The sequence below is a fragment of the Zootoca vivipara genome, chromosome 8 (assembly GCF_963506605.1).
Source record: "Zootoca vivipara chromosome 8, rZooViv1.1, whole genome shotgun sequence".
Classification (NCBI taxonomy): Eukaryota; Metazoa; Chordata; class Lepidosauria; order Squamata; family Lacertidae; genus Zootoca; species Zootoca vivipara.
The window spans coordinates 10902710-10928597 of record NC_083283.1 but is presented as its reverse complement, the minus strand read 5'-3'; the positions used below and the strand labels follow the sequence as shown (position 1 = coordinate 10928597).

The window sequence follows — 25888 nt, the reverse complement described above, 5'->3', positions numbered from 1 at the left end:
GCAAATACACAAAACATATATTGGAGTCCAACTGAAATCCACCAAAACCAAATGAAACTGGCTTATATGAAGTTATTGACCATAATCTTCCATCGTAATTTTTTCAGGCAGTAGTGTTGGGCATGAAATATCAAATCTGTTAACAATTATGCTCATTACAAATAAAATTATATATCTATTGTTGAAAACAGTAGGTTTTTTTAAAAAAATATATGAATTATTTGATTACATATTTATTTTCCCATAAAGAGTTGACACCATATGTAATCCCCCTCCAAAGAAAATCAGAAATCATCACAATAATCCTGTGAAATGGGATAGCTTGAGTGTGTGTGACTGGCCTAGCATCATCTAAGCAGTTTTGTAACAGAGCAGTCCCCACCCCCACTACTCCAGTGCATTAAAAGAAAAGAAAAGGGGGGAAGGGAGGGAAGCATATCCTTCCTTTTTCAAATAACTGCAGTTTGTGTTTATGTATGAACCAAAGCTTTAAGTAAGGCTTGCCTGAATAAGCCAGCTTCAAACAAAAGTTTACAAACCTTGCTTGTATGGACAAGCCATAGCTTAAAGTGCAGTTTTCCTGATTCAGGCATAACAAATCATTGTAAGCTGAAAGCAGAAGCAAATTCATCCAATCTCCTTATGCTTACACTACAGGAAGAAGAGAGAGGTGTGGCGCACACATAATGCTAAGCCATAGTGTGAATGAGGCCAGTGGCATTCTTGTAATATTTGTTATCGCATGATATTCACTAAATGAGGAATAAACTACTGTATACTAAACCAGGTTTGTCAATCCACAAGAACATATTCTCGAGTATCACTGAAATGCGTAACTCTACTATGTGCCTGTTAAATAATTCCATATCATCCACTGACACTGAAGAAAGTGACAGACACCCCCAGAAAAGCACAAGGCTTAAAAGAAATGCTTAGGTCACATACTTAAAGCTGCTGAAATGTTTACCCAGAGTGAACAATACTTACAATTTGGTCTCATAATCCTTCCAGGCTTTGTCAAAAGGCTTTTTAAGATCCTTAGGAAAGAGAAAATGCACTTAAAATAAGTTTATGACACTGCTTTGTTAAAATGTATATACTTAAGATATTCTTTCAATGTTATAATTTACTTTTTTTAAAGAAAGAAAGGCTTCTCTTTTTATGACTTTAAGAATGTCTTTCCCATGGATCTTAAGGCACATATATCTCAAGCTTTGAAGAAGGAGCACGAAATGTAAAGCATGCAATTACAGCTGATTCTACAGAATTTTATGCAGATATGATGTCACCACAAGAACACTGATGGGAAAGCAGCAAAAGCCCATGCAACAAAGTCAGCAATACTATTATAGTTCTCAAGCAAAAAACTTACCCCTTTGACACCTTTCAAATCTCCTTTTAAGAGGGAATCCAAAGTGAAGATGACATTGTGGCTCAAGCCTTGGAGCTAAGAAGGAAAAGGAGTGTTTTTCAATTTTTAAAAGTGAGCTACCAATATCCATTAACGTCTTGTTTCTACTAATGTGGCATTTACACCTATTGCTGAAATTTAGATTATTGTTTGAAATAAGCGCTTTATAAAGCTTCATATCATGAGGGTCTTCAAAGGGAAACAATACCAATTCATGAAACCAGAAAAAAATTCCAACAGCTTTGTAAAAAGTCAGTTTTGTTCTTGAAAATGGCTGAAAGTATTTTGAGCTTTACAACGCTCTTCCTTTTTAGAGGAAGAACAGGTTCTCTTTTTACACTGGGGGTTGGCAGGAAAGTCAGGTACCATCCAAATGTATCTATTTAAAGGTTATCCTTGAAGAAGAGGTATAAAGCACATAAGCCTGAGGCTTGGCTAATGATGAAGCATAAACCATATTGTTCTCATTAGGAGGGTATAGTGTGAACAGATCTAAGCTTTGCAAAGACAAAAAAAAGAAACAAAACACAAGATTCCTTTCAGCTCTCTGTTCTGCAATACACTCTAAAAAATAGCACACTGAGGGTTCCATTAAAAATCATATACTGTACAATGGGCTAGAGCCATAGGCATGTCCATGATTTCTGTCAACTTTCTACTCCAGCCACAGCCGCTTATTCAATATCCCATGTCATTCTCAAACATTTTTCAACAATCAGAAACAGCTTTTTTGGGGGTGGAGAGGAGGCAGCCACTCTGTTCCATGAGCAATCATCACAATCCACTCTAATATTGTAAATAATTCCCTGTTGAATGTGTTTTTAAAAAGCACTAAAAAATGAAGTAAGACCTTTTAAGGTTTCTGACCATTTCTTTAGTGGCACAAAGCAGTTTGAATAAATCAGAAACATACAATGATCACATTGTATTGGTCTACGAGGTCTTAATGGTTTAATTAAGTACAGTAGCTCCTTTTTCTGTTCCATTCAAGCACAGACTGCACTGAATGCCACCTCTGTAGCACACGTTAAAACATTCCTTGTCATATGCAGAGCTAGAAAAATATCATGCCTAAAAATATGGTGTGTTGTTGTTTAGTCGTGTCCGACTCTTCGTGACCCCATGGACCACAGCACGCCAGGCACTCCTGTCTTCCACTGCCTCCCGCAGTTTGATCAGACTCATGTTGGTAGCTTCGAGAACACTGTCCAACCATCTCATCCTCTGCCGTCCCCTTCTCCTAGTGCCCTCAATCTTTCCCAACATCAGGGTATTTTCCAGGGAGTCTTCTCTTCTCATGAGGTGGCCAAAGTATTGGAGCCTCAGCTTCAGGACCTGTCCTTCCAGTGAGCACTCAGGGCTGATTTCCTTCAGAATGGATAGGTTTGATCTTCTTGCAGAACATGGGATTCTCAAGAGTCTCCTCCAGCACCATAATTCACCATAATTCAAAAATATGATGTAGTATCGATTAAATGAGATATTCTCCCTGTCTTTATCTGCAGCTAGAACCAAACACATGCTGCTGCCTACAGAAAATTTGAAAAGTTTTTCTAGAGCGGACAATTTGTTACATAAATGAAAGCAAAGCAAATACTTGTTTAAAAAGTAAATATTATGAAGAAAGAAAACATTAGAAACTCCTTACCAGATTTTTCAGGAGTGTTGATAATTCCTTAGTCAATGTAGAAAACTTCACAAAAGCAGTGCCCAGATCTGGATTATCTCTACTTAAGAAATTACTCCCAAATTTATCTAGTACTTGTGCATAGTTCTCTTCATTTTGGACATGTTCTGAGAGGGAAAAATATAGAAATGGTTTTTTTCCTACGAATGAGAAACAATATTAATACTAACAATAGTATTAAGAACAACTTTAAATTGTCCTCTTGCTTGTAGTATTATTAAAGTTTTGAAAGCAAGATTACCACTCAGAATAATATTTCAGTGAGAAAGATGCTTATTTTCCTGTTAGTCAGCCCTTTGGTCCTGAAACAAGTGCTGCAGTTCACCTAGAACAAGAAAAATGGCTAAGAAGAAAGAATTTCGTGTAAAAGCCGCACCACCGCTACAACCACAAGAATTGCTTGTTATAATGATTTTAATGTGACTGGACTAAGCATCACCGTGTATTTATACAGTCAGGTCATCCAAAAAGATGTCTGCAACTACTGTGTTTTGATACCACAATATAAACGTGAACATCCCCCTGTGGCTAAATGGCTTTACAGGATGTGGTGGAAGTTTGGTATTTGTGGCAAGTGATGGATGGTTAACAGGAAGAGAGGTGAGCTTCTTGGCTATGCCTGGAACAGTTGACAGCATGACTTTAAGATACAAAACATAAGCACAAAAACACCAATCAAATCCGCCTTTGGACTGTTGTAAGTGGCAACTAAACTATTACACGATGATGGGTAGGCACTTCTTTAAGCTCTTAACATACTGTTAATGACACAAGTGTGTCATAGTGGCAGCACTTATCAGAGAAAAGATAGTGGGCTTGGTGGGATGTACATATATTGCCCCACTCTTGTAGTACTTATAGCATTTAATTTTTAATTTTAATTTCTGGTGTTCTAAATACGCACACTCAATTTGCTCATTAAAATTCTGAGCCATGAGGAAAAGGAACAGCAACTGAGACACATCAGAATGTTGTGAACTTTCTTTCTTTCTTTTTTAAGGTGACTATAGACCAAAATATGTGAAGATGGCATAGACACACATTACGTTTAAAAGAGACCACTTGATTTAAATACATCATTTAGCAGTTATTTTCTTTGCAGGTCATACTTATATATTCTAGGAAAGCCTTAACTGATTAATGGAATCATGAATCACACTCGCTTCATTCACAGGCATTTTTTAGGACACGGAAAAGTACGGGGGGGGGGGGAGAGAGAAAGTGACAGAAGTCTAAAATCATGAGTAGAGAAAGAAAAAGTACTCTCAAAATACAAAACTCAACACTCCGCCAATGAACTAAGAAATATCAATCACAATACAGCCAAAAGGAAACACTTCTTTTTGAACAGAATACGGTAATCCTTATGACGTTGTGTTTGTTTTGACAGCCAAAGATTGTTGAGCAACAGATTATGCTGTTTTGGGGTGTGTGTGTGTGTTTTGAAATCTCACAAAAAATTATAAGTACCGGTACCAATGTGCATTGTTATTTCAACCTGCAAAACAATTAAAGCTATGATAAATGGAACTGGTAAACTCTAGTTCAGAAAAAATATATAAAAGTTCCTTTAAATCGCTAGTGCCTTTCAACTGGATATTTTATCTATAGGCATTTGACAGCCATTTCTTGAATCTTAAAAAGAGTAAAATGGCAAGAAATATTAACACTGTTGAGTAACTCTTTATTATGATTAAGAAAAATAAAGCTTACCTTGCCCAGAATTATATATAGATTTTACGGATTTTTTAACTTTTTGTAGTGCAGTTCGGTCCTGATCTAACGCCTGGGGACAGAAAAAGAAAGACTGTGTCAAAGGCAAGCTACTTCTATTTTGAATTGTACACCTGAAAACCTGAGCATGAGGCTCTTGTAAGCAAATATCGAATAATGTCAGAAGCTGCCAGTACTGTACAGTAGAGGCATTGTTATTACCCTCCAGGGAGGTCTTCAGTCACTTCAAGTCAATTAAAGAACTCTGAACTAAAGAGCTCCTGAGGCATAAAGCATCTTGAAAATGATTTGGCAGACCTAGGGGGGTAGTGCTATATGGGCAGATTGAAATCAAACAAATACAGAATACTAAAATTTATAGTACAGTGGAACCTCGGTTTACGAACACCTCGGTTTATGAATTTTCGGTTTACGAACGCCGCGGACCCATCTGGAACAGATTAATTCACTTTCCATTACTTTCAATGGGAAAGTTCGCTTCTGTTTATGAACGCTTCAGTTTATGAACAGACTTCCGGAACCAATTACACCCATGCTTCGGGTTAAGTACGCTTCAGATTGAGTACTCTGCGGACCCGTCTGGAACGGATTAATCCACTTTCCATTACTTTCAATGGGAAAGTTCGCTTCAGTTTATGAACGCTTCAGTTTAAGTACTCCGCGGACCGTCTGGAACAGATTAATCCACTTTCCATTACTTTCAATGGGAAAGTTCGCTTCAGTTTATGAACAGACTTCCGGAACCAATTGTGTTCATAAACCGAGGTACCACTGTAGTTTCACTATATCTCAGTTGAAATTCCACAGATTTAAGTGTCATGCATTTCTCGGACTTCAGCTACTAAAAGGTAGCTCTACAAAAGCAGAGTAACAAGCAAAACAAACATAAGGGTCAGGTCATACATAAATATTTTTCTTCTGTATTTCACCCCACAGAATACTAGGCATGTCTACCTGGAAGTAAACACCACTGTGTTCAGTGCGATTTACACCACAGTAAATGTGCTTGGGAGAAATGTGCAGCTTTAGCATAGGATAACGCTGTGGGTTAAACCACTGAGCCTAGGGCTTGCTGATCAGAAGGTTGGTGGTTCGAATCCCCAAGATGGGGTGAGCTCCCATTGCTGGATCCCTGCTTGTGTCAACCTAGCAGTTCGAAAGCATCTCAAAATGCAAGTAGATAAATAGGAACCGCTACAGCGGGAAGGTAAACGGTGTTTCCGTGCGCTGCTCTGGTTTGCCAGAAGCGGCTTTGTCATGCTGGCCACATGACCTGGAAGCTATACGCCAGCTCCCTCGGCCAATAATGTGAGATGAGCGCGCAACCCCAGAGTCGGTCACGACTGGACCTAATGGTCAGAGGTCCCTTTACCTTTACCTAAACAAATAAAAAACACTAAATTCCAATACATACTAGGAAAAAAGTACATACTGTATAGTAAAACAAGTTTAAAAATATTAAGTGGCAAATAAATTATGGCATCTATTTCGTAAAGCCCTATGAATGATAAATAATCTGTTTTTAAAATCACAATTTAGCAGCATGCAAGACAGAAAGCAGAATTATCATTATTTGTGGAAGAGTATCAATGCATACAAAATGATATAGAACATGTATTTATGTATCAAAGTAGCTTTGGTTTCTCTCAATGATTCTTCCATTGTTGCTGGTTCTTGAAACAAAATAGGGTATCTGATGTCTTAGGATATAGTAATGGGATAGACAGCGTTTCACCCCTAGGTCACCAAACTAATCCTGCTCAGATCAACAACAATTCACAAATGTTACCATCTGCTGGGTGTCTGGTGTCTCAGGTGAAGTGACTTAACACTTTCAGTTCATTTCTACTAGTGGTAAAAAGTAACAAGAATGAAAAATGCATCTTAATTAATGGTGGCTAAACATTACTGACCATAGATATGAATGATGATTGTGCATTTGATACTTATAGAATGGAAATTAAATGAGGTTTGCCAACTAGGTTGTTTGTATTTAAAATGCCCTTCATTCTGAAGGATCCCAGGACAGTGTAAAAACACACACACTACAATCAGAATTACCCAAATCAGTAATTAGATTTAGAAAAGGTGCCTGAAATTATCCATCGCCCTTCCCTCAGGAAAAAATGGAAAAACTAAAATATACTAATAAAAATTGCCAAAATGTCTTTTCCTTCCTTCTTTCACATATTTCTTTATTGAGTTTAAGTCGGAAATACCGACAACAAGAGAGAGAGGGAGACATACAGAGAAGAGAGATCGCTTGTCATTACTGCATGCAAGGGGCCCTTTGGTCTGAAAAAGGTCAACACTCTATCTAGGTTCAGGTAGGTAGCCGTGTTGGTCTGATGCAGTCAAAATAAAAATATAAAAAATTGTCCACTAGCACCTTTTACACCAACCAAGTTTGTTCTGGTATAAGCTTTTGTGTGCACTGGACAATTTCTGTTGCTACGGGACAATTTTTTTTATTTTATTTTTTTATTTTGACTCTATCTTGAAAATTCCCTGTTCCATGCAATTCATGGATTGGTATTGGGGGGGGGGGGGGAGAGAGAAACATGTAGGGATTTTCTGAAGGCTTGGATTAGAGCTGCGAGTTCATGTAACAATTTTGCTTTGCACTCACCATGCACCCCCAAATGTGGTTTTCAATATGGAAACTGCTGTGCAGTGATATGTATTGCATTTTAAATTAAACTCCCAAGAGATTTTTGAGGCCCAACTGGGAAAGAGAGAGGCACACTAAATTATCTGCATACATCTAAATTAAAATCTTTCTGTTCCTAATTACTAGGGAGGGGGAGTTTGCATTGGCACCAAATCATCAATATAAAAGTTAAAAGGAGTGGGAGCCAGAATGCAACCCTGTTTCACTTCTCACAACATATTTAAAGCATCACTCACACCACCATTTAAACCTACTCTGACTCTCATTTCTGTGTTATTTTATTGATACTATTGCTACAAGTTTGTCATGGCCTTTGGCTAAAACAATAAACTTATGTACTGGCAGAAAAATAAACTAAAAAAGAGCCTGAATATATCATTTCCACAAGAAAAACTGAAAACTTTCCTTGTTAGTGATTTTTTTAAAAAAATAATAATGTAAAAACCAGTTGTCTAAAAGTACATAAAAAACAGGCATAAACAAATAAAAACAGAGCCTGACTTTATGGGTCAGGGAGAGCCTGGGTAAAAAAAAAGATGGCTCTACAAGATGCCTGAATGAGGTTTGTTAAACTGACAACATAGGAGAATTTCTAGGACCCAGAAGGAAGCTTTGATTTCTTTTTGAAGCACATTTTCCTTTTTACAGAGAGTTGTGTCTCAGCTGGTATATAGCAAATAATTTTCTCCGTGTTCACCACATGAGGAGATACCATTCCAGTGGTATAATGTATAATTCCATTATACAATGTTGTAAGGGTTGTAAGGGTTTAGCACAGATTGTACTGCAACTAAAGTAGGGTTAGGGATGTTTGAGGAATTTGATAGTTGTGAATTATTATACAAAACTGATCTGATCTGCCCCTTCTAACCAATGTGTGTATCCATCCACCAGCACTTACACTTAGAATCATAGAATCATAGAGTTGGAAGAGACCACAAGGGCCATCCAGTCCAACCCCCTGCCAAGCAGGAAACACCATCAAAGCATTCTTGACATATGCCTGTCAAGCCTCTGCTTAAAGACCTCCAAAGAAGGAGACTCTACCACACTTCTTGGCAGCAAATTCCACTGCCGAACAGCTCTTACTGTCAGGAAGTTCTTCCTAATGTTTAGGTGGAATCTTCTTTCTTGTAGTTTGAATCCATTGCTCCGTGTCCGCTTCTCTGGAGCAGCAGAAAACAACCTTTCACCCTCCTCTATATGACATCCTTTTATATATTTGAACATGGCTATCATATCACCCCTTAACCTTCTCTTCTCCAGGCTAAACATACCCAGCTCCCTAAGCCGTTCCTAATAAGGCATCGTTTCCAGGCCTTTGACCATTTTGGTTGCCCTCTTCTGGACATGTTCCAGCTTGTCAGTATCCTTCTTGAACTGTGGTGCCCAGAACTGGACACAGTACTCCAGGTGAGGTCTGACCAGAGCAGAATACAGTGGTACTATTGCTTCCCTTGATCTAGATGCTATACTCCTATCGATGCAGCCCAGAATTGCATTGGCTTTTTAAGCTGCTGCATCACACTGTTGACTCATGTCAAGTTTGTGGTCTACCAAGACTCTTAGATCCTTTTCACATGTACTGCTCTCAAGCCAGGTGTCTCCCATCCTGTATTTGTGCCTTTCATTTTTTTTTTGCCCAAGTGTAGTACTTTACATTTCTCCTTGTTAAAATTCATCTTGTTTGCTTTGGCCCAGATGTCTAATCTGTTAAGGTCATTCTGAAGTGTGATTCTGTCCTCTGGGTTATTAGCCACCCCTCCCAATTTGGTGTCATCTGCAAACTTGCTTCTCTCAAATGTTGCTTCTCTCAAACACTTCTCAAATGTTCTTGCAGTTCTTGGCTCAAGAACTGTATAAATACTTTTGAAATGCTTATTTTGAGGGGAAATGCATTATAAAATAAATATTAAAAAGGTAAAGGTAAAGGGACCCCTGACCATTAGGTCCAGTCGTGACCGACTCTGGGGTTGCGCGCTCATCTCGCATTATTGGCCGAGGGAGCCGGTGTATAGCTTCCAGGTCATGTGGCCAGCATGACAAAGCCGCTTCTGGCAAACCAGAGCAGCACATGGAAACGCCGTTTACCTTCCCGCTGTAGCGGTTCCTATTTATCTACTTGCATTTTGACGTGCTTTCGAACTGCTAGGTTGGCAGGAGCTGGGACCAAGCAACGGGAGCTCACCCCGTCACAGGGATTCGAACCGCCGACCTTCTGATCAGCAAGTCCTAGGCTCAGTGGTTTAACCACAGCGCCACCTGGGTCCCATATAAAATAAATATTAAAGTATGTATATAAAATAAATATTAAAGTATGTATATAAATACAAATATTCTTTCCTTTTTTAATCCACATGAAAAATACAGAACTGTAATGGAAGAGGATTATGGATGAACAATGCAGAAGTGGCATAGAGATTGCGCTGCATCCACCTATATTTTACTCAGAGTAGACATATTAAATCTAACGGACCAGGTGACAATCTCTACATCACAAGCCCACAAGTACCTCAGCAAGATATGAAACAGAAATTATTGATATACTCTCTCCTGTCTATCACTACATATACATATATATGCAGCAAAGACAGAAAGAGAACAAACTATAATCTAAAAAAATTCCTTCAGTAGCACCTTAAAGACCAACTAAGTTTTTATTTTGGTATGAGCTTTCGTGTGCATGCACACTTCTTCAGAAGAAGAAGTGTGCATGCACACGAAAGCTCATACCAAAATAAAAACTTAGTTGGTCTTTAAGGTGCTACTGAAGGAATTTTTTTATTTTACTTCGATCCAGACCAACACGGCTACCTACCTGTAACCAAAACTATAATCTATTTCTAAAAGTACTGACTAGCAGCTGGCAAAGTAGGTATAGCAAGAGTACTATTGATACTTAAGTTCAAGTCCTAGTAATTTCTGAAGCAGACCCTGAAAACACAATGGTAGGAAGATTCTGGCTATATTCAATAGTCATATTAACTTTATTTTGCAGAAATCCTTTGTATTTGTGGAGTTCATGCACTCTAGTCTCCTTCTTTGGAGGTCTTTAAGCAGAGGCTTGACAGCCATCTGTCAGGAATGCTTTGATGGTGTTTCCTGCTTGGCAGGGGGTTAGACTGGATGGCCCTTGTGGTCTCTTCCAACTCTATGATTCTATGATTCTAAAATTATATCCTTGTAGTGTGGGGCAACAAAAGTGGATTCTGGGAGCCCTTATGGTGGCCAAGATATTTTATATTGAAAGGCTGGAATGATAAACATTCGCCATCTAGTACCCAGTGGTCTGAAGTTCTCACTGCCCTTTCTACATTTGAACACATGACTTATAAACAACAATCTCGTTTAGATACCTATTTGGACATATGGACTGCTCATCTTATTACTGAAATAACATTTTTATTGTTAATGTCAGCTGTGTTATATTTGCAAATAAAAATCCTATGCAAACATTTGATGGATGAGTCTTTAACTCGCCTCAATCACATTTTCTGTAGTAGCAGAGTAGTTAGTAATTAAAAGTTTTATTTTTCCCAAACCACAAATTTTAAATACATGATTACCACTGTCTCTGCAAGAACTGCTGATTTCCTTCACTCTAGAATAAAGCAACACTTTTCTTAGATACAACCTTATCTAGCAAACTGAACACAACATAGAAAATAAGAGAATAAGAAGATGGAGTTAATAGCCAGGTAGAAGCAGCAAGTGGAATTAGTCCTCCCCTTTTATCTTCAGGGCTAAGGTTTTGCACTGCTCACATAGAAATTACTAAACCCTGGTTTAATACGTATTTCTAAACATCCGCTACCTAGCACAGAGCAGCTAAATTTTGTTCTCTGCTTACCTCTCACAGTGTGGCTGGGCCGAGGGGGTGGGGGCACAAGCAGTGGTTCACATGCAACACTTAGCCAGCCACTGCACTGCTTGCTTCCCCACTCTAGCGAAGGAGAAGTGAAACAGGAACTACATGAGCTGGGTACACCAGCACACAGTCCATTCACAGGCTGATTTCCCTAACTCTGATTATGGTCAACATGACGTCTGTACATGGCCACTGTAGCAGGCTTCAAATTCAACATCATATGGAATATCCAGAATTTGAAGTATAAGCAAATTACACCAAAAGTAGTGGATTACTCCCCGACTCCCACCCCCAGATACGTGAAAATGCCTTCAGATGTATTTTGCCTATGGATTTTCAATAATCACAGAACTAAATGAATCATTTTCTTTGCAATTGTGAAGAAAAAGAAGGAAAACTTATTGCTACCTGTTACAAAAGGAATTATCAAGTTTTAAAGGGTAACTGAGTGCTTCTCTTAATTCTCTTTAAATACCTATTTGAGAATCTAAAATCAGGTTATTCTCCATTAACTCATGCCGACATGAGCATATATTAATCTTGACAGTTCAAATATACAGCATCACATGTCATTAAAACATCAATGCAATTCAAAAATTAACAATAATATACCAGTTATAGGTCCACCGATGTCTTTAATGCAATTATTCTTGTTGCACACTGATGCAGGTATAGCAGCTATTGCTTCATGTGCACAACACCACAACAGACCACAGACATATAAATTCTGGACTTTCTGCTACTCCCCTGGGGCAGTGACTCGCGATCTGCTTATGCATCTGCTTATGCTAGCCATTCATGTCAAGTATAAGCTCTGTTCATGGTGGGGCTCAAGCCACTTGCTGCCTCATTAGAGAGAAGCAAAAACTCAGATGATGTGAGGGTGTGTGTGGAAATATTGTGGGCTGCCCATGTCTCCCCTGCTCCTCTTTCTTCACTCATTAACCTCAATGTGTGTGGGCCACAGTTACTGTAAAGTTATTACCATTAAGTTGCATTAAGAGGAGTAAGGGGGAATAAACTGTCCATACTTGCTACTTTTTTCCCTATTCCCTTGTTCATAGGTAGAGCTTCTATGGGTTGGTGGTGTGGGAAGAGTATGATTGTGCCCCCCATTACCACATCTCTTGCAACTTTGGAATCACATGGCAGCAACAGCTGTTATGAATAAGGCTATCAATGAATACCAACCACAATAGCTATGCTCATAGAATCATAGAGTTGGAAGAGAAAACAAGCGTCATTTAGTCCAACCCCCTGCAATGTTGTACTCCCACTGTCAGCTGCTGGGAATCCCTTAAGCATATGGTTGGGCACTATGAGAACAGGTTGGTGAACAATCCCATAGGGCAGGGGTGTCAAACTCAAATTCATCGGGGGCCGCATCAGCAGTTTGGTCACCCTCAAAGGGCCGGTTGTATCTGTAGGACTATGTGTCCACTCTTTATTATCATAAATTATTGTCACTGCATTCAATTATTACTGTTTTTTGTAATAATGTAAATAATAACTAGCTCTGAAAGCAGAAACATAGTCAGAATAATGGCAAGTAGATATTCAAATGTACAATTATTGTACAATTTATTGAAAAATGATTTTTGGTAACTGCACTGGGTGGTGGAGGCTCGCTAGGGTTTCATGCAGGACCTTGCAGAGTACCTGGAGATGCTGGGGTCCTTCTGCATGCAGGACAGATGTTCTGCCAGTGAGCCACCACCCTTCACCAAAGGGACTGGCTGAGGTTGACTCACTGGAGCTGCTCTCCTGGTTCCAGGGTTTAAGGGCCAGAAGTATAAAGCAGCATCCTATGTTTCTGAGGAGAGGGAGAGGGAGGGGAGGGGAGGAAGGAAGGAAGGAAGGAAGAAAAGAGGGAGTGGGAGGGAGAGAGGAAGGAAGGAAAGAGGGGAGAGAAAGAAGAGTAGGAAATAAGGAAGGGAATAAAGAAGAAAAGAAAAAGAAAGAGGGAGAGAAGACGGAAAGGGAGAAAGAAGGAAGGAAGTAGAGGGAAAGAAAGAATAAGAATGAGGGAGAGGAAGAAAGATGGGAAGGACGGAAGGAAGAAAGGAAGAAAGAAAAGAGGGAGCAGGAGGGAGAGAGGAAGGAAAGAGGTGAGAGAAAGAAGAGTAGGAAAGAAGGAATAAAGAAGGAAGGAAAAAGAAAGAGGGAGAGAAGACAGAGATAAAGAAGGAAGGAAGGAGAGGGAAAGAAAGAATAAGAACGAGAGAGAGGAAGAAAGAAAGGGAAGGGGGGGGGTCGCTGCCTTGATTCAGCGCCAGAAAAGAGCGCGAAGGGACCCAGGGGCAAAAAGCATTTCCTGTGCAGCGTGAGGCAGCGGGTGTCCGTTTTAGGAGAAGTGCGTAAAGCCTCAGAGTTGCACGTTTGTGAGGCTGAGCCGCTGCTGAGCTCACGTTCATGAGGCTGAGCCGCGGCAGGAGGAGGAGGAGGTGAGGCAAGAGGAGGCGGCGGAGGCGGCTTGCCGGGTCGGTGAGTCCTGAGCCTCTGGGACGCAGCAGTGCTCTGTAGCACTTTGAATCCTCCTCCTCCACGCGGCGCTGCTGGGTGCTTTGTCTGTGCTTCAGCAGCAGCAGCCGTTTCCAGGCGCCGAGCCGTGGCAGGAGGAGGAGGATTCAAAGTGCTACAGAGCACTGCTGCGTCCCAGAGGCTCGGAACTCTCCGTGTGGTGCTGCCGGGCATTGACCCAGCAAGCTGCCTCCTCCTTCTCCTGCTGTGGCTCGGGGCGCTCCACGCAGCGCTTCTCTGGCCGCCTTTCTACCCCCCCCCCCGGTCCCAGCTGTTTGTCGGCGCTTTGCTTCAGCAGCAAGGTCCCGCTGCTGGGTCCCGCTGGCTGGGGCTCTCGGCGGGCCACATGATGAGGTCTGGCGGGCCGGATTAGGCCCCCGGGCCTTGTGTTTGACACCTGTGCCATAGGGCAATGTTCTTAAATAGGATAAATAAAAAACAGGGCACTCCTAGCAAAATTCAATTTCCCCAGAGTCAAGATACTTGAAATCTCTTATAGAAACTGCAGTGAATTTAGCAAACTTTGCAAGACGAAGAACATTATTTTACTGTTCTTGCTATTTTTAAAACAAACAAACAAACAGAGATGAACCACAGCATAGCAATAATTCATGTAGTACAATACTTTCCTTCAAAGCAAAATAAAATATTTCTATTTTATTGGTAGGAGTTTAAGTGCTATTTACTATTCATTATGTTTTTCACTTCAACAAAGCTTATTACAAAGAGAAGATAAAAATATATGACTAAGATAAAGGAATGTGTATATCTCAGAATATGGCAGATAAGGAAAGATGAAATGTTTTCAAAGCCTGCTCTAAGATTAAATGTTTAAGGTTGTAGGAAATTAAAACCTACTGTTTTCACTTAAAGGTGAAGTGCATATAACATCACCAGCATGGGAACAAACTTCATTTAAATGTCCATGCCTTCACTCAAATAATGTTCCATTTTCTACAGTATTATTTACATTCCTGTTGAGGACTGTGTTTAATAATGAACTGTAGAAATATAACGGTGGTACTAAAGTGATATATATACTGCAAAAAAGGAACCTCCTTTCCCGAGATGTCTTCTTTGTGTTTCTGAAATGGAGTTTCTGCCTTTTGTGTTTGATGTATTTTGCTTGTGTGGGCTTTTAGCCGCAATAAAGAATCTATCTAACCTCCTTTCCCCATCTTATTTATTAAAATATTTATAGACTGCTATTTCATTAAAAAAAACACCCAGCAAAGCAGTTTACAATATACATATATATATATATATATATATATATATATATATATATATATATATATATATATATATAACACCACACAATAAAAACCATATAAAACAGTTAAAAACAGTTATAATGGTTACCTGGTACTCTGATAAAGAGCAGGATACAAAAAAATTGTCGAGTTCCTAAAAGGCATGTTGAAATTGTTCTTTTCTTAGAAGATACTTTTTAGAGTGTTCCAAAATGAGTAGGGAGTTGCCACAGCTACAAAAAGCTCCCAATGATAGTCACCTTCCATAAGCTCTGCTAAAAGTCTCTGTTCCATGAATAGCAACAACGGGCAACAGAGGTAGCACACTCATCTTCATCCCAACTCCCTACACCTGAACACAAGTCACTGAAGAAAGCTTCAGCCACTCATTGAAATGAACCAGGTTACAAAGTTACTGACCCAGTTAGTACCCCACATTAAATCGTAATTTAAAATTGTTGTTGTTGTTTAGTCGTTTAGTCATGTCCGACTCTTCGTGACCCCATGGACCATAGCACGCCAGGCACTCCTGTCTTCCACTGCCTCCCGCAGTTTGGTCAAACTCATGTTCGTAGCTTCGAGAACACTGTCCAACCATCTCATCCTCTGTCGTCCCCTTCTCCTTGTGCCCTCCATCTTTCCCAACATCAGGGTCTTTTCCAGGGAGTCTTCTCTTCTCATATCTTAATATGAACAAGCAAGCGAAGGCTCATGCTGCTCAAACTGTCCTATGGTTGTCCTGCCCTGGTCCTGTTATTTTGTGAACAAAACAAGCCAGAGGTCTGGCTGGTTGTGTCACTCAAACCAGGACTCAATGAGTGTTTCTCTCAACAAACCACAAGCAGTAAGCCCAGAACAAACCTTGGTTACTGCCTGTAGTTAGGAAAGAAACAAATCTCAAGCCCAACCACAGACATGACAAGCCTGACTTTGGCATTTCTGGCAAAGGGCACCATATCAATGGCATTAAAAGACATTCTAACAGCTCCAAGAGTTTCCTAAAAATATAAGAGCAACAAAGTAAATAATAATAATAATAATAATAATTTTTATTTATACCCCGCCCTTCCCAGTCAAGACCGGGCTCAGGGCGGCTAACAACAAATAATATCAACACAAATATAAAAGAAACAATTCAGTTAAAACAACAGAATAATACAATGTTAAAATTCAATTTTAAAATTAAAAATCTACGAATAAGATAAAACCATTATAAATAAAACCTTAGGGGAGGGTAACCGTGGGGTCAGACTGCGTCAGTCCGAAGGCCAAACGAAACAGCTCTGTCTTGCAGGCCCTACGAAAAGATGACAAATCCCGCAGGGCCCTAGTCTCCTGGGACAGAGCGTTCCACCAGGTCGGGGCCAGTACTGAGAAGGCCCTGGTCCTGGTCGAGGCCAGCCTAGCCACCTTGTGACTCGGGATCTCCAATATGTTATTATTTGTGGACCGTAATGTCCTCTGTGGGTCATACCGGGAGAGGCGGTCCCGTAGGTACGAGGGTCCTAAGCCGCATAAGGCTTTAAAGGTCAAAACCAGCACCTTGAACCTGATCCTGTACTCCACCGGGAGCCAGTGCAGTTGGTAAAGCACTGGATGAATATGATCCCGCAGCCGGGACCCCGTAAGGAGCCTCGCCGCGGCATTCTGCACCCGCTGGAGTTTCTGGGTCAGTTTCAAGGGCAGCCCCGCGTAGAGCGAATTACAATAATCAAATGGGAACACATGTGGGCTTTTTAAAAGATGAAATTAACAGAGATCAATCAGCAAAAGCCTGTTAAATAGTCTTATGTTTCACATTGTTGCAAACTCTCTTGCTAAACAGTAATGTATGACAAATTCTACTAATTTAATCATTGGTTTCTCATTTTCAATAGTAGTTAAATATTATACCAACAATTACAACCAATTACAATTACAGTGTCCTGCATGCACAAATGGGACTTTCCCTTCCTCTCTACAGCCCCCCTCCCCAAATATGCACTAGAGGTTTGGGAAGAAAGCAACCTAGAGGAGGCGAGGAAGGGGAATATGGTTGCCTTAGCTGGAACAACATTGGATCTCATCCTGTATCTTATACTGTACTGACTCAGAGTTCAATGCAGAGTTCTGTGAAACTTTAACCCTGCATCCTCTAACATTAACTTGAGATGATGTTAATTTACCAAAAGTAAATCTGATTTATTTTATATCACCTCTCAGCATAGCCGCCAAGTCCCGGTTAGAAAAATACGGGATCAGCAGCGCCAGCAACGGAAGTCGCTTCTACGCATGCCCAGACATGCGTAGAAGCAACTTCTGGTGCCGGCGCTGCCCGATTTCTGGGCAGAGCGGCACTAGAAGAAATCCAGGAGAATTATGGGATATTTTGACATTCGGGATGACAGCAGGAAACGGCTTTAAAAACGGGGGGTTCCACGGGAAAACGGGAGACTTGGCAGCTATGCCTCTCAGTACCAAGGTATACTTAGCACTATCCCTTTAGGGATACAATATTATTTAACATTATACTATTATTTTGATGGTGGTGTGCAAAAATCTACAGTGGCCCCTCAACATACGAATTACTCGAAATCCAAAGTTTTTGACTTATGAACCGGAAAAATGGCCCGTGTCTTAGGATGTATTTTGTAAATGGTCTTGTGATTTTGTAATGGTTTTGTCTGGTTCTGTTATGGTCTTGTTTTGTTTTGTTTGTTTATATGGGCTTAAAGCCATAATAAATATCTATCTATTTGAGAGTGACCCTATACCGTTTTCAAAGACAGATGTCACACCTGTGCCAGGTAAAAAAAAACCAAACCCCGTGTTTCAAAACACACCACTCAGATGAAAATGCATGCTGGGAAAAGAACCAGGTTGTAAGCCAGCGCCCTCTAGCGGCGGCTACACTGGTACTGCACCTATAAAACCTTCCCTCTCAACAGCACCTCGGCTCCAGTTTACATACTAGGCCAAAGCCTTTACAGACTAGGCCGAATGGAGGTACTGACTCGCCTGGGTGGGGGTTGGGGGGAGGAGGGGACAGGATAGGTCAGGACACGATGGGACCAGTCACAGGGATGAGCTGGGGGGAGGGGGGATGCATCATGGGTCAGGACAGGGTGGGGGGAATCACAGGGATAAGGCGGGGGTGGGGGAAGAGGGGGCGGGATACATCATGGATCGGCACAGGGTGGGGGGAATCACACGGATGAGCCACAGCAACCCGTGGCCAGGCCAGCTAGTCATATTATAAAAGTATGTCCAGTGTTAGAAATAGAACTGCAAATCGCTCTACTCCAAGGCGCTTAAGAAAATAATAGTTTGTGCCAACTAGGAAAATATATGGTTTGTATTTAAAAACAGTACATTTCCCAATACTGTACATATATACATCTGCACACAAGTTGATCAAGAGCAAGTGGGGGGGATGCCTACCTATACAGAAACAAGCTTCTCAACTTATTTATGAGTTAGTTTATTTCTTTATTGTACACTTATACAATATTGTTAAACATCCATCAGTTTATTTCACTCAGTATTGGAAGATTCTGAGCCAAGCAAAATGCATAGGTATGTTCAGCAAACTCACAGACTGCACTCCTGGGTCCTGCACATGAAGTAATTTCAAATGTTCAAAAATTCACAACTTTTCCAATATGAGGTAAGAGTATTGCTTATTTAGCAATCTAGTAAATGCATTAGCACTGCTATTATGATCAACACACTTATATTTGCTTAAATTTCTATAACATATGAATTTTCTATAACAATGCATATAAATTTCTATAACAAAATCTTAAAGTATGTCTTTGTGTTAAATCAAAATATTTTAGCATCAACATTTATGAGGAGCCTTCTCTCTAACCTCTCTCTCCTCCTCCTTTAGTGTGCTTGCAAGGAGAATGGAAGCATTTGCTTTCGTTTTCAAATGCAGTTTGTCCCATTTTGGATGAAATGACTAGTTCTGATTAGTTTACACTTGCCCAAGCAAGCCTGAATGTTTTTTCATACTTGGACGAACCATAACTTAAACCAACCACCATTAGTTCTTGTTTAAACAAAACTATCTGTTGTTAGTAGAAAATATTAATAGATGCTTCCTTGCAGAAAGAAAAAGGAAGGCCCAATTTCCTTCTTGTGGTCACACTGATGAAGGGGAAGGGAGGAGCATGCTTGTATACAAAGCACAAAACATTCAAAACAAGGCAGAGACTAATAAACAAAATAAAGCTATGAAGTCTTCACCCACTAGATGTAACTATTTAAAACTCCTGAAGACAGCACCCCAGTTTCAAATGCTGGTTAAGATAAACATTGGTTAGTGCTGGTTGTGTTACAGCTATAGAGTCTGGTAGTAGTAGGAGTTCATGCTTAATAGAGAAGCAATTGGTAAAGGTGCACACATGATTCCATACCCCTATCCATAACCCCATAACCATTTTTAAGAGATATACCACATTAAGCCTGCATCAGACCTTGCTAAAGCCTAAAAAGGAAGGCAACATGGAGAAAAGCGAGTCTTTCTCCTCAGAATCACAACTATTATGTAGTATGATGCAAGCATAATTCTTATTGAAATGTACATTCAATTTATTTTTGTCTCCAATTAACAGGTTTTTACAATATTTGTTTGACCAGAAGTAACACCAGGACCAAAATAAATAAATAATTACGATCCATTACTGACATCACCTTCAATGTTCTTAAAAGAGCTATACAGCCTAATCTTAAGTAAATTTACTCAATACAGTCCCAGGTAAGTGTGCGTAAGATTGCAAGTTTAGCGTGGGAACACTTACTAAAGCAGTTTGGGTGGAACCCAGACTCAAAAGGACAGTAAAATTCCAGATGTGGGTGGTGTGGGTGAAAACAGGAGTTGTTCTCAAAAAGGTCATCTGGGTTTTGTACTTTAGTGAAACGGATTATTTGGCATGTGGCAATGTATTCAGCTTGAAAATGGAAGTCCAAGCACCCTCTGGGATTTATTTTTAACTATAGCATGACTTAGCATTTCCCCCTTCTATCTACTGTATTTGTTGCCCTTATGAATCACTTTCCTTTAAATGTGCGGTTAAACTCAACTTCATTTTGAAACAAGGTCTTTTCCCTCTCCAACAGTAGCTGACTGTTCAGCTCATACTTGACCACAAGCGGTGGAATAATGAAAAGCTGCTACTGGGAGAGCAGTAGAAGATGCAAACTCTAGCTGAGTTTCATGCAATTCATATGCTACTCTGTTTCTTTATGTTCCCCTTACCTCAAATCACTGGCTCAACCAGATGGAAACATTAGAAGTCTGGGTTGGAGAGCGATATTGAAAGAGATATATTCAGGTGTTGCTTACTTTCTCTTCTACATCTACAGACTTTTTTTTAAAAAAAAACCACACACCTCACATCAAACTGATTCCCAAAATACAACTTTCTGGTTATTGGTTTTTAAAACCAGAAGTTTAAATCAGAAAAATAAATAACTGAACGTAATAAGTTGTATTTAAGGCTCAGTGAATTCTTCAACATAAAAACAGCCCTTTCTACTATGGGTTTTCTATAAAGCAAGCTCTATCACAGGAATAGCACTATAGAGTCAGTCACTGAATAATCACGAATGCTATTACAGTATTCTTGAGTAAGATCAATGTGGAGTTTCCATCTGTGAAATAATGCAACATGCATTGTGCTACATAACCACCATGGAATTACTATGAGGAGTCAAACACAAACTAGATTATTGTAAGAAGCAAAAATCAAAGAGAATCTTAATCCAGAATGATCCTCAAAATCAATGTACAGCAGCAGTGCTGTAAATCCAGCCTTGTTGGATTCTCTCTCTTGTTTCCAAGACCATGGCATAATTAATAAGCAGAGTGGCAGTTGGAACATCAGAGGACCTGGGACAGGCTTCTAATACCTTTATCCTGCCAGCTTCTCTTACAAATGACACCAGAAGATTGTCCACTTCACAATACTGATTACAGATTCAAATGGAAGAGGAATTCATTTAGCCTGCTTTTTTTCAGAAGACTGACCCAATCTAATGCTGCTGAACTTGCCTGCAGACTAGAACACCACTCCCAATTGGATTACATGCCTATCTAGATTCTGTGATGCATTCTCACTGTGTTGGAAAATATACATAAAAAAATAGTTTATGTAAACATTCACAATTAATTTTTTTGTTTTGTTTGTATTTTCATACAAAATGTGCACAATTTAAATGCAGCTTTGGAGCGGAAGCATTCTTTCAAAAAAGTCCACACAATATGCGATGGGCCTATGACTGAGCACCACCAAATTTAAACAGGGAAGAATTTGGCTGCTCGGTCCATCTCTAATTACAGGCAGGCTTTTGTTTTACTGCTTTATCCCAGTAAAATTGTGTCAGTTTTGCTATTCACTCAGATTCACTAACAATGGGAGCTTGCTGATTGGAAGGTCAGCAGTTTGAATCCACAGGATGGGGTGAGCTCCCGTTGCTCTGTCCTAGCTTCTGCCAACCTAGTACTTCGGAAGCACACCAGTACAAATAGATAAATAGGTACCACTGCGGTGGGAAGGTAAATGGCATTTCCATGCGCTCTGGCTTCCATCACAGTGTTCCGTTGCGCCAGTAACAGTTTAGTCATGCTGGCCGGATGACTCAGAAAGCTGTCTGTGGACAAACACTGGCTCCCTTGGCCAACTATGGGGACCACACCCCATAGTTGCCTTTGACTGGACTTAATCATCCACTGGTCCTTTACCTTTTACCTTACTGCACAACAGGTCTCCAACATTAACACATCCATTAGCAGGGTGGAAGCCCCCTGGAAAAAAAATCACTAAACTTATGAAGTGTTGATGTTCATATTCTTATTCTGCATTTAGTTTCAATGCGTACAACAGAATGACACTTACTACTGATATTTATTCAAAAGCATTAATTACACCTAAGAGTAACTTGTGTTGAAGCACTCCAGTGGTATTGCATTAACCTTACTGCACACGTTCTAGTACATACACAATGCATTACTCTTAAATCTAACAACCTTGTTCATTACCATAAAAATATTCATTCAACTCACTACTAAGTGTTTACTTTATTGCTATGATTGCGCAAGATGTCACTTTTTAGAATGGGGTGGGTTACATGTTGCCCTCGGCTTAATGTCTTGCAGGTGTGGGGGTAGGAGGGGCAGCCAACATAGATGGAGCAATGGAGGGAGCAACAATCTCCAATGAGAAAAGCCTGCTCTCTTTTGAGTCTGGAAACCTTAAAGAGAAACCAGCAGACCCTTTGCTTGTCCTTGACACCAATTATCTATTGTTTCTCTTTAAGGTTTCCAGACTCAAAAGAGAGCACGGCAATTAAAGGCACAGAAGTCCTGTCCTCTATTGAGTCTGGCAACTCTATCTCTTGCTGCCAATGGCTGAGAGCTCCAGCAAGCAAGGGAACATGGAGTAGGGCCTCAGATACTGTACATTGCCTACAGGAGAGAACACAGAGGAGAAGGCGATTTTCAAGCCCCCAAGGCCATTTGAAGCTTAAAAGTTAAGAACGCACACTTCATTAAACTGGGCCCAGAAATGAATAGACAACCAAAGAAGATAGTGCAAAACTGGAGTTTTGCCAGCTCCTGTCAACCATGACAGTGACATTTTGGCCCAGTAAGAGTTTCCAGACTCTTTTCTAGGGCAACCCCACACATACTGCATCACAATAGTTTTTGTTCTAAATTCACTGTATTTTAATGAACTCCAGTGGACTGCAAGTTAATATACATTCAAGTGTACTTTAAATTGTGGTATAAGATTTGATAAACCGTGTTTTGTTATAAACTTATTACATTTATATCCCACCTATCTTTTTACAAGCTCAAGGTGGCGGACATAGTTCTCCTTCTCCCCGACTTATCCTCACAACAACCCTGTACCATAGGTTAGGGTTAGGCTAACAGACAGTGACAGGCCCAAGGTGAGCTTCATAGCTGATTGGGGATTAGAACCCCAACCTCCCAGGCCCTAGTCCAATGCTCTTCCAACCACTACATTATAATGGCTTAACACTGTTGTTCCAAAAGTTGATCTTCATCTTAACGTAACTATTTTTAAAATACATCCAGCAACAGCTCTGTAGATAAGCCAAGCATCTCCATTCATCAACCTGGCAACAGCCGCTCTATCCAGGTGAATCAGAGAAAAGAGACACAGGACCACTCCATTAACACAGCAGAGCCCAGCAACTTTTGGCACCTTTCATTCTTGAGCTTTTTTACTCCTGTCATTAGATGAAATTGTAACTAAGAGCTTGCATCTGTGTTTCCTACACCCTCAGCACTCCACACTGCATATTAAGTTCATGCCAGCAGTTTGCTGCAGAACATGGTGAATATTTAAACCTATGTTCCTGGCCTTAATTCTAGTGTGGTGAAAATCTTTTAAGGAAAGCCACCCTGAGCTCTCTCTACTGAACAGAAAGACTGACGTACCTGTACGGTATTATATGGAAAGGTAATATATAAAATTCTACATATATACTTTATACCTGTGCCCAACAGGAAATATTGAAGAACAAATTCTGAACAACAGAGACAAATTGCAGTGACAGAGACTGGAAATTCCAGGACCTATCAACAAAATGACAGTTAACAAATCACTAGAGCCAGATGGTATCCACCCAAGAGTTTAAAGAACTGAAATATGAAATTACTGATCTTCTAACATCAGTCTCCAAGGAACTGGAAAGCAGCCAATATAACACCAGCTTTTAACAAGGGATCCAGAGAAATACAAGCCAGTTAGCTTAATGTCACTTTCTGGCTAATTAGTGGAAAGTATTATTAAATACAAAGTTATGATACATATAGAAGAACAAGCCTAGCTGAAGATGACCCAACACAGCTTCTACAAAGGTAAGACTGCAGCAGAACTCCAATTCAGCTGGCAGTTCCGTGCCTCAGCCAATGTTAAGCCCCCAACCTTGGCTCAGCCAAAGATTCACCAGCATACAGTATCTTGCTTATCCTGGCTGAACAGAGGCTGGTGTGTGCTCCTTTAAAGGGGTGGTGGCAGCAGCAGGTGCGTGATCAGAGAGGGGGACTTGGCTGGATCCCAAGTCCATTCAGCTTGGTCACGTGACCTGGCAACCCGGCATAGAATACTATTTTACAGGCTTGTTTTCCTTCTGCCAGGCTTCAGCAGAGCAGTAGACCTGCTGCAGAACAGAGTTTGTATCTGGTGTAACTTTACACCGGCTTGCTTTATAGCAGCTTCACATGCATAGGATAGCTCCCTATATTACTTTCTAAAAGCCAGCTGTTGTGTAGGAAATGTCCCCTTTGCATTCTTTTGTCTCACCTTGCTTCTTAAAGGACACGCAGAAATTCAGAGATAGGATTTCCTTTACCAAAACTCTTAAATGTTATGCCCTCAGCTATTCTAGAAGACACAAATAAGCAATATTCCTGCCTTTGGGCTTTAAAACTTGTTGAAAATGCAATACAAGAAGATCAATAAAACCTTTGTTGAATATTACTGAAACAAATCAGCAAGGACATAAAATACAGAAATAATCCCATTATTTTAGCTTTAGTAAAGATTATCATGTAACCTTCCTTTATTGGTAAAAATAATACACTTTAGAACCCAGGTACGGTAGATTAATACTGCCTGCAGCTTGCCTTAGACATTTGCAAGTTTAGTAAGATTCCCCAAGGACCCTATTTTTACAGGTTTTTTTTTAAAAAAAATATTTCTGCACCTATTAAAGAAGCATATATAAGTTTGAAAATGCAACAGAAAATGCACTCCATGAAAAATAAGCAAGGAAAAAAGGGGATCTCTAAAAGAGAATGAAATAACCTGAATTTGATGGGGTTAAGCTTTTCCACAGTCAGAAATTCAGCCTGCAGCAGCAAGGAATATTTTTTATCACTTGCATTTGATAAATTGTCTACTACATCTCCACAATTATCAGGATCAGTCCACCACCATTCATACATGGGACACACCTTGGAATGGATTATTTTACTAAACTCTACATGAGGCTGCCCCTGGAGGAGCTTCAGCTGGTACAAAATGCAGATGCTTGTCAAGCCCTACTGATTAACTACAGGAAGTGATCCTAGCTCAACTGTAGCGTCTGCCTTGGGTTCCAGCCTCAATTCAAGGTTCCAATTATACTCTTTAAAGTATTACAGTAAATGGCTTGGACTCACTTCTCAAAGAATGCCTTCTCCTGTATGAACTTCCATATGTGTTGAGAGTGCACTTAGAATAAATACAGGTTTCATAGAGGCTTTCACAGAATCTTAGATTTGGAAGGGACACAAGGGTCATTTAGTCCAACCCGCTGCAATGCAGGAATCACAGCTAAAGCATCCATGACACAAAGCCATCCAACCTCTGCTTAAAAACCTCCAAGGAAGGAGAGTCCACCACCTCTTGTGGGAGTATGTTCCACTGCCGAACAGCTGTGATTAGATATTGCGTGGAGCAAGCCTTTATTTTATCCAAGCTAATAGTACACAGTTACCTTCCAAAAGTCAAATTAAATTGCAATTCCTTTTATCCTTTCTAAATGAACTCCTGATGGATCTACCCCACCCCACATCTAAGTTCAGTCAGGTGATTTTCCCTCCACACACAAAAAAGTTCCCCAAAATGGTCTATCCACTGTTAGTGGTCTTATGTGCAATATATTCTGGTTAGTAAGGAGCAGTCCTTAGATGTCTGTTTTAGCAGCAGATGTGCACAGAGACAACCCCCAGGATTGAGCATCA

General features: G+C 40.2%; 1 protein-coding gene across 4 annotated transcripts in view; it reads right to left on the bottom strand.

The window, feature by feature from the left end:
• Positions 1-25888, bottom strand: part of ASAP1 (ArfGAP with SH3 domain, ankyrin repeat and PH domain 1) — a 136299-nt gene that overhangs the window by 53909 nt on the left and 56502 nt on the right. For all 4 annotated transcript variants that reach the window (XM_060277613.1, XM_060277616.1, XM_060277614.1 and 1 more), the window contains 4 exons: positions 4812-4884; positions 3060-3205; positions 1373-1447; positions 988-1037 (listed from right to left, as the gene is read on the bottom strand). In XM_060277613.1, coding sequence (XP_060133596.1) covers positions 988-1037; positions 1373-1447; positions 3060-3205; positions 4812-4884 — 344 coding nt within the window. The remainder of the gene's footprint in view (positions 1-987; positions 1038-1372; positions 1448-3059; positions 3206-4811; positions 4885-25888) is intronic.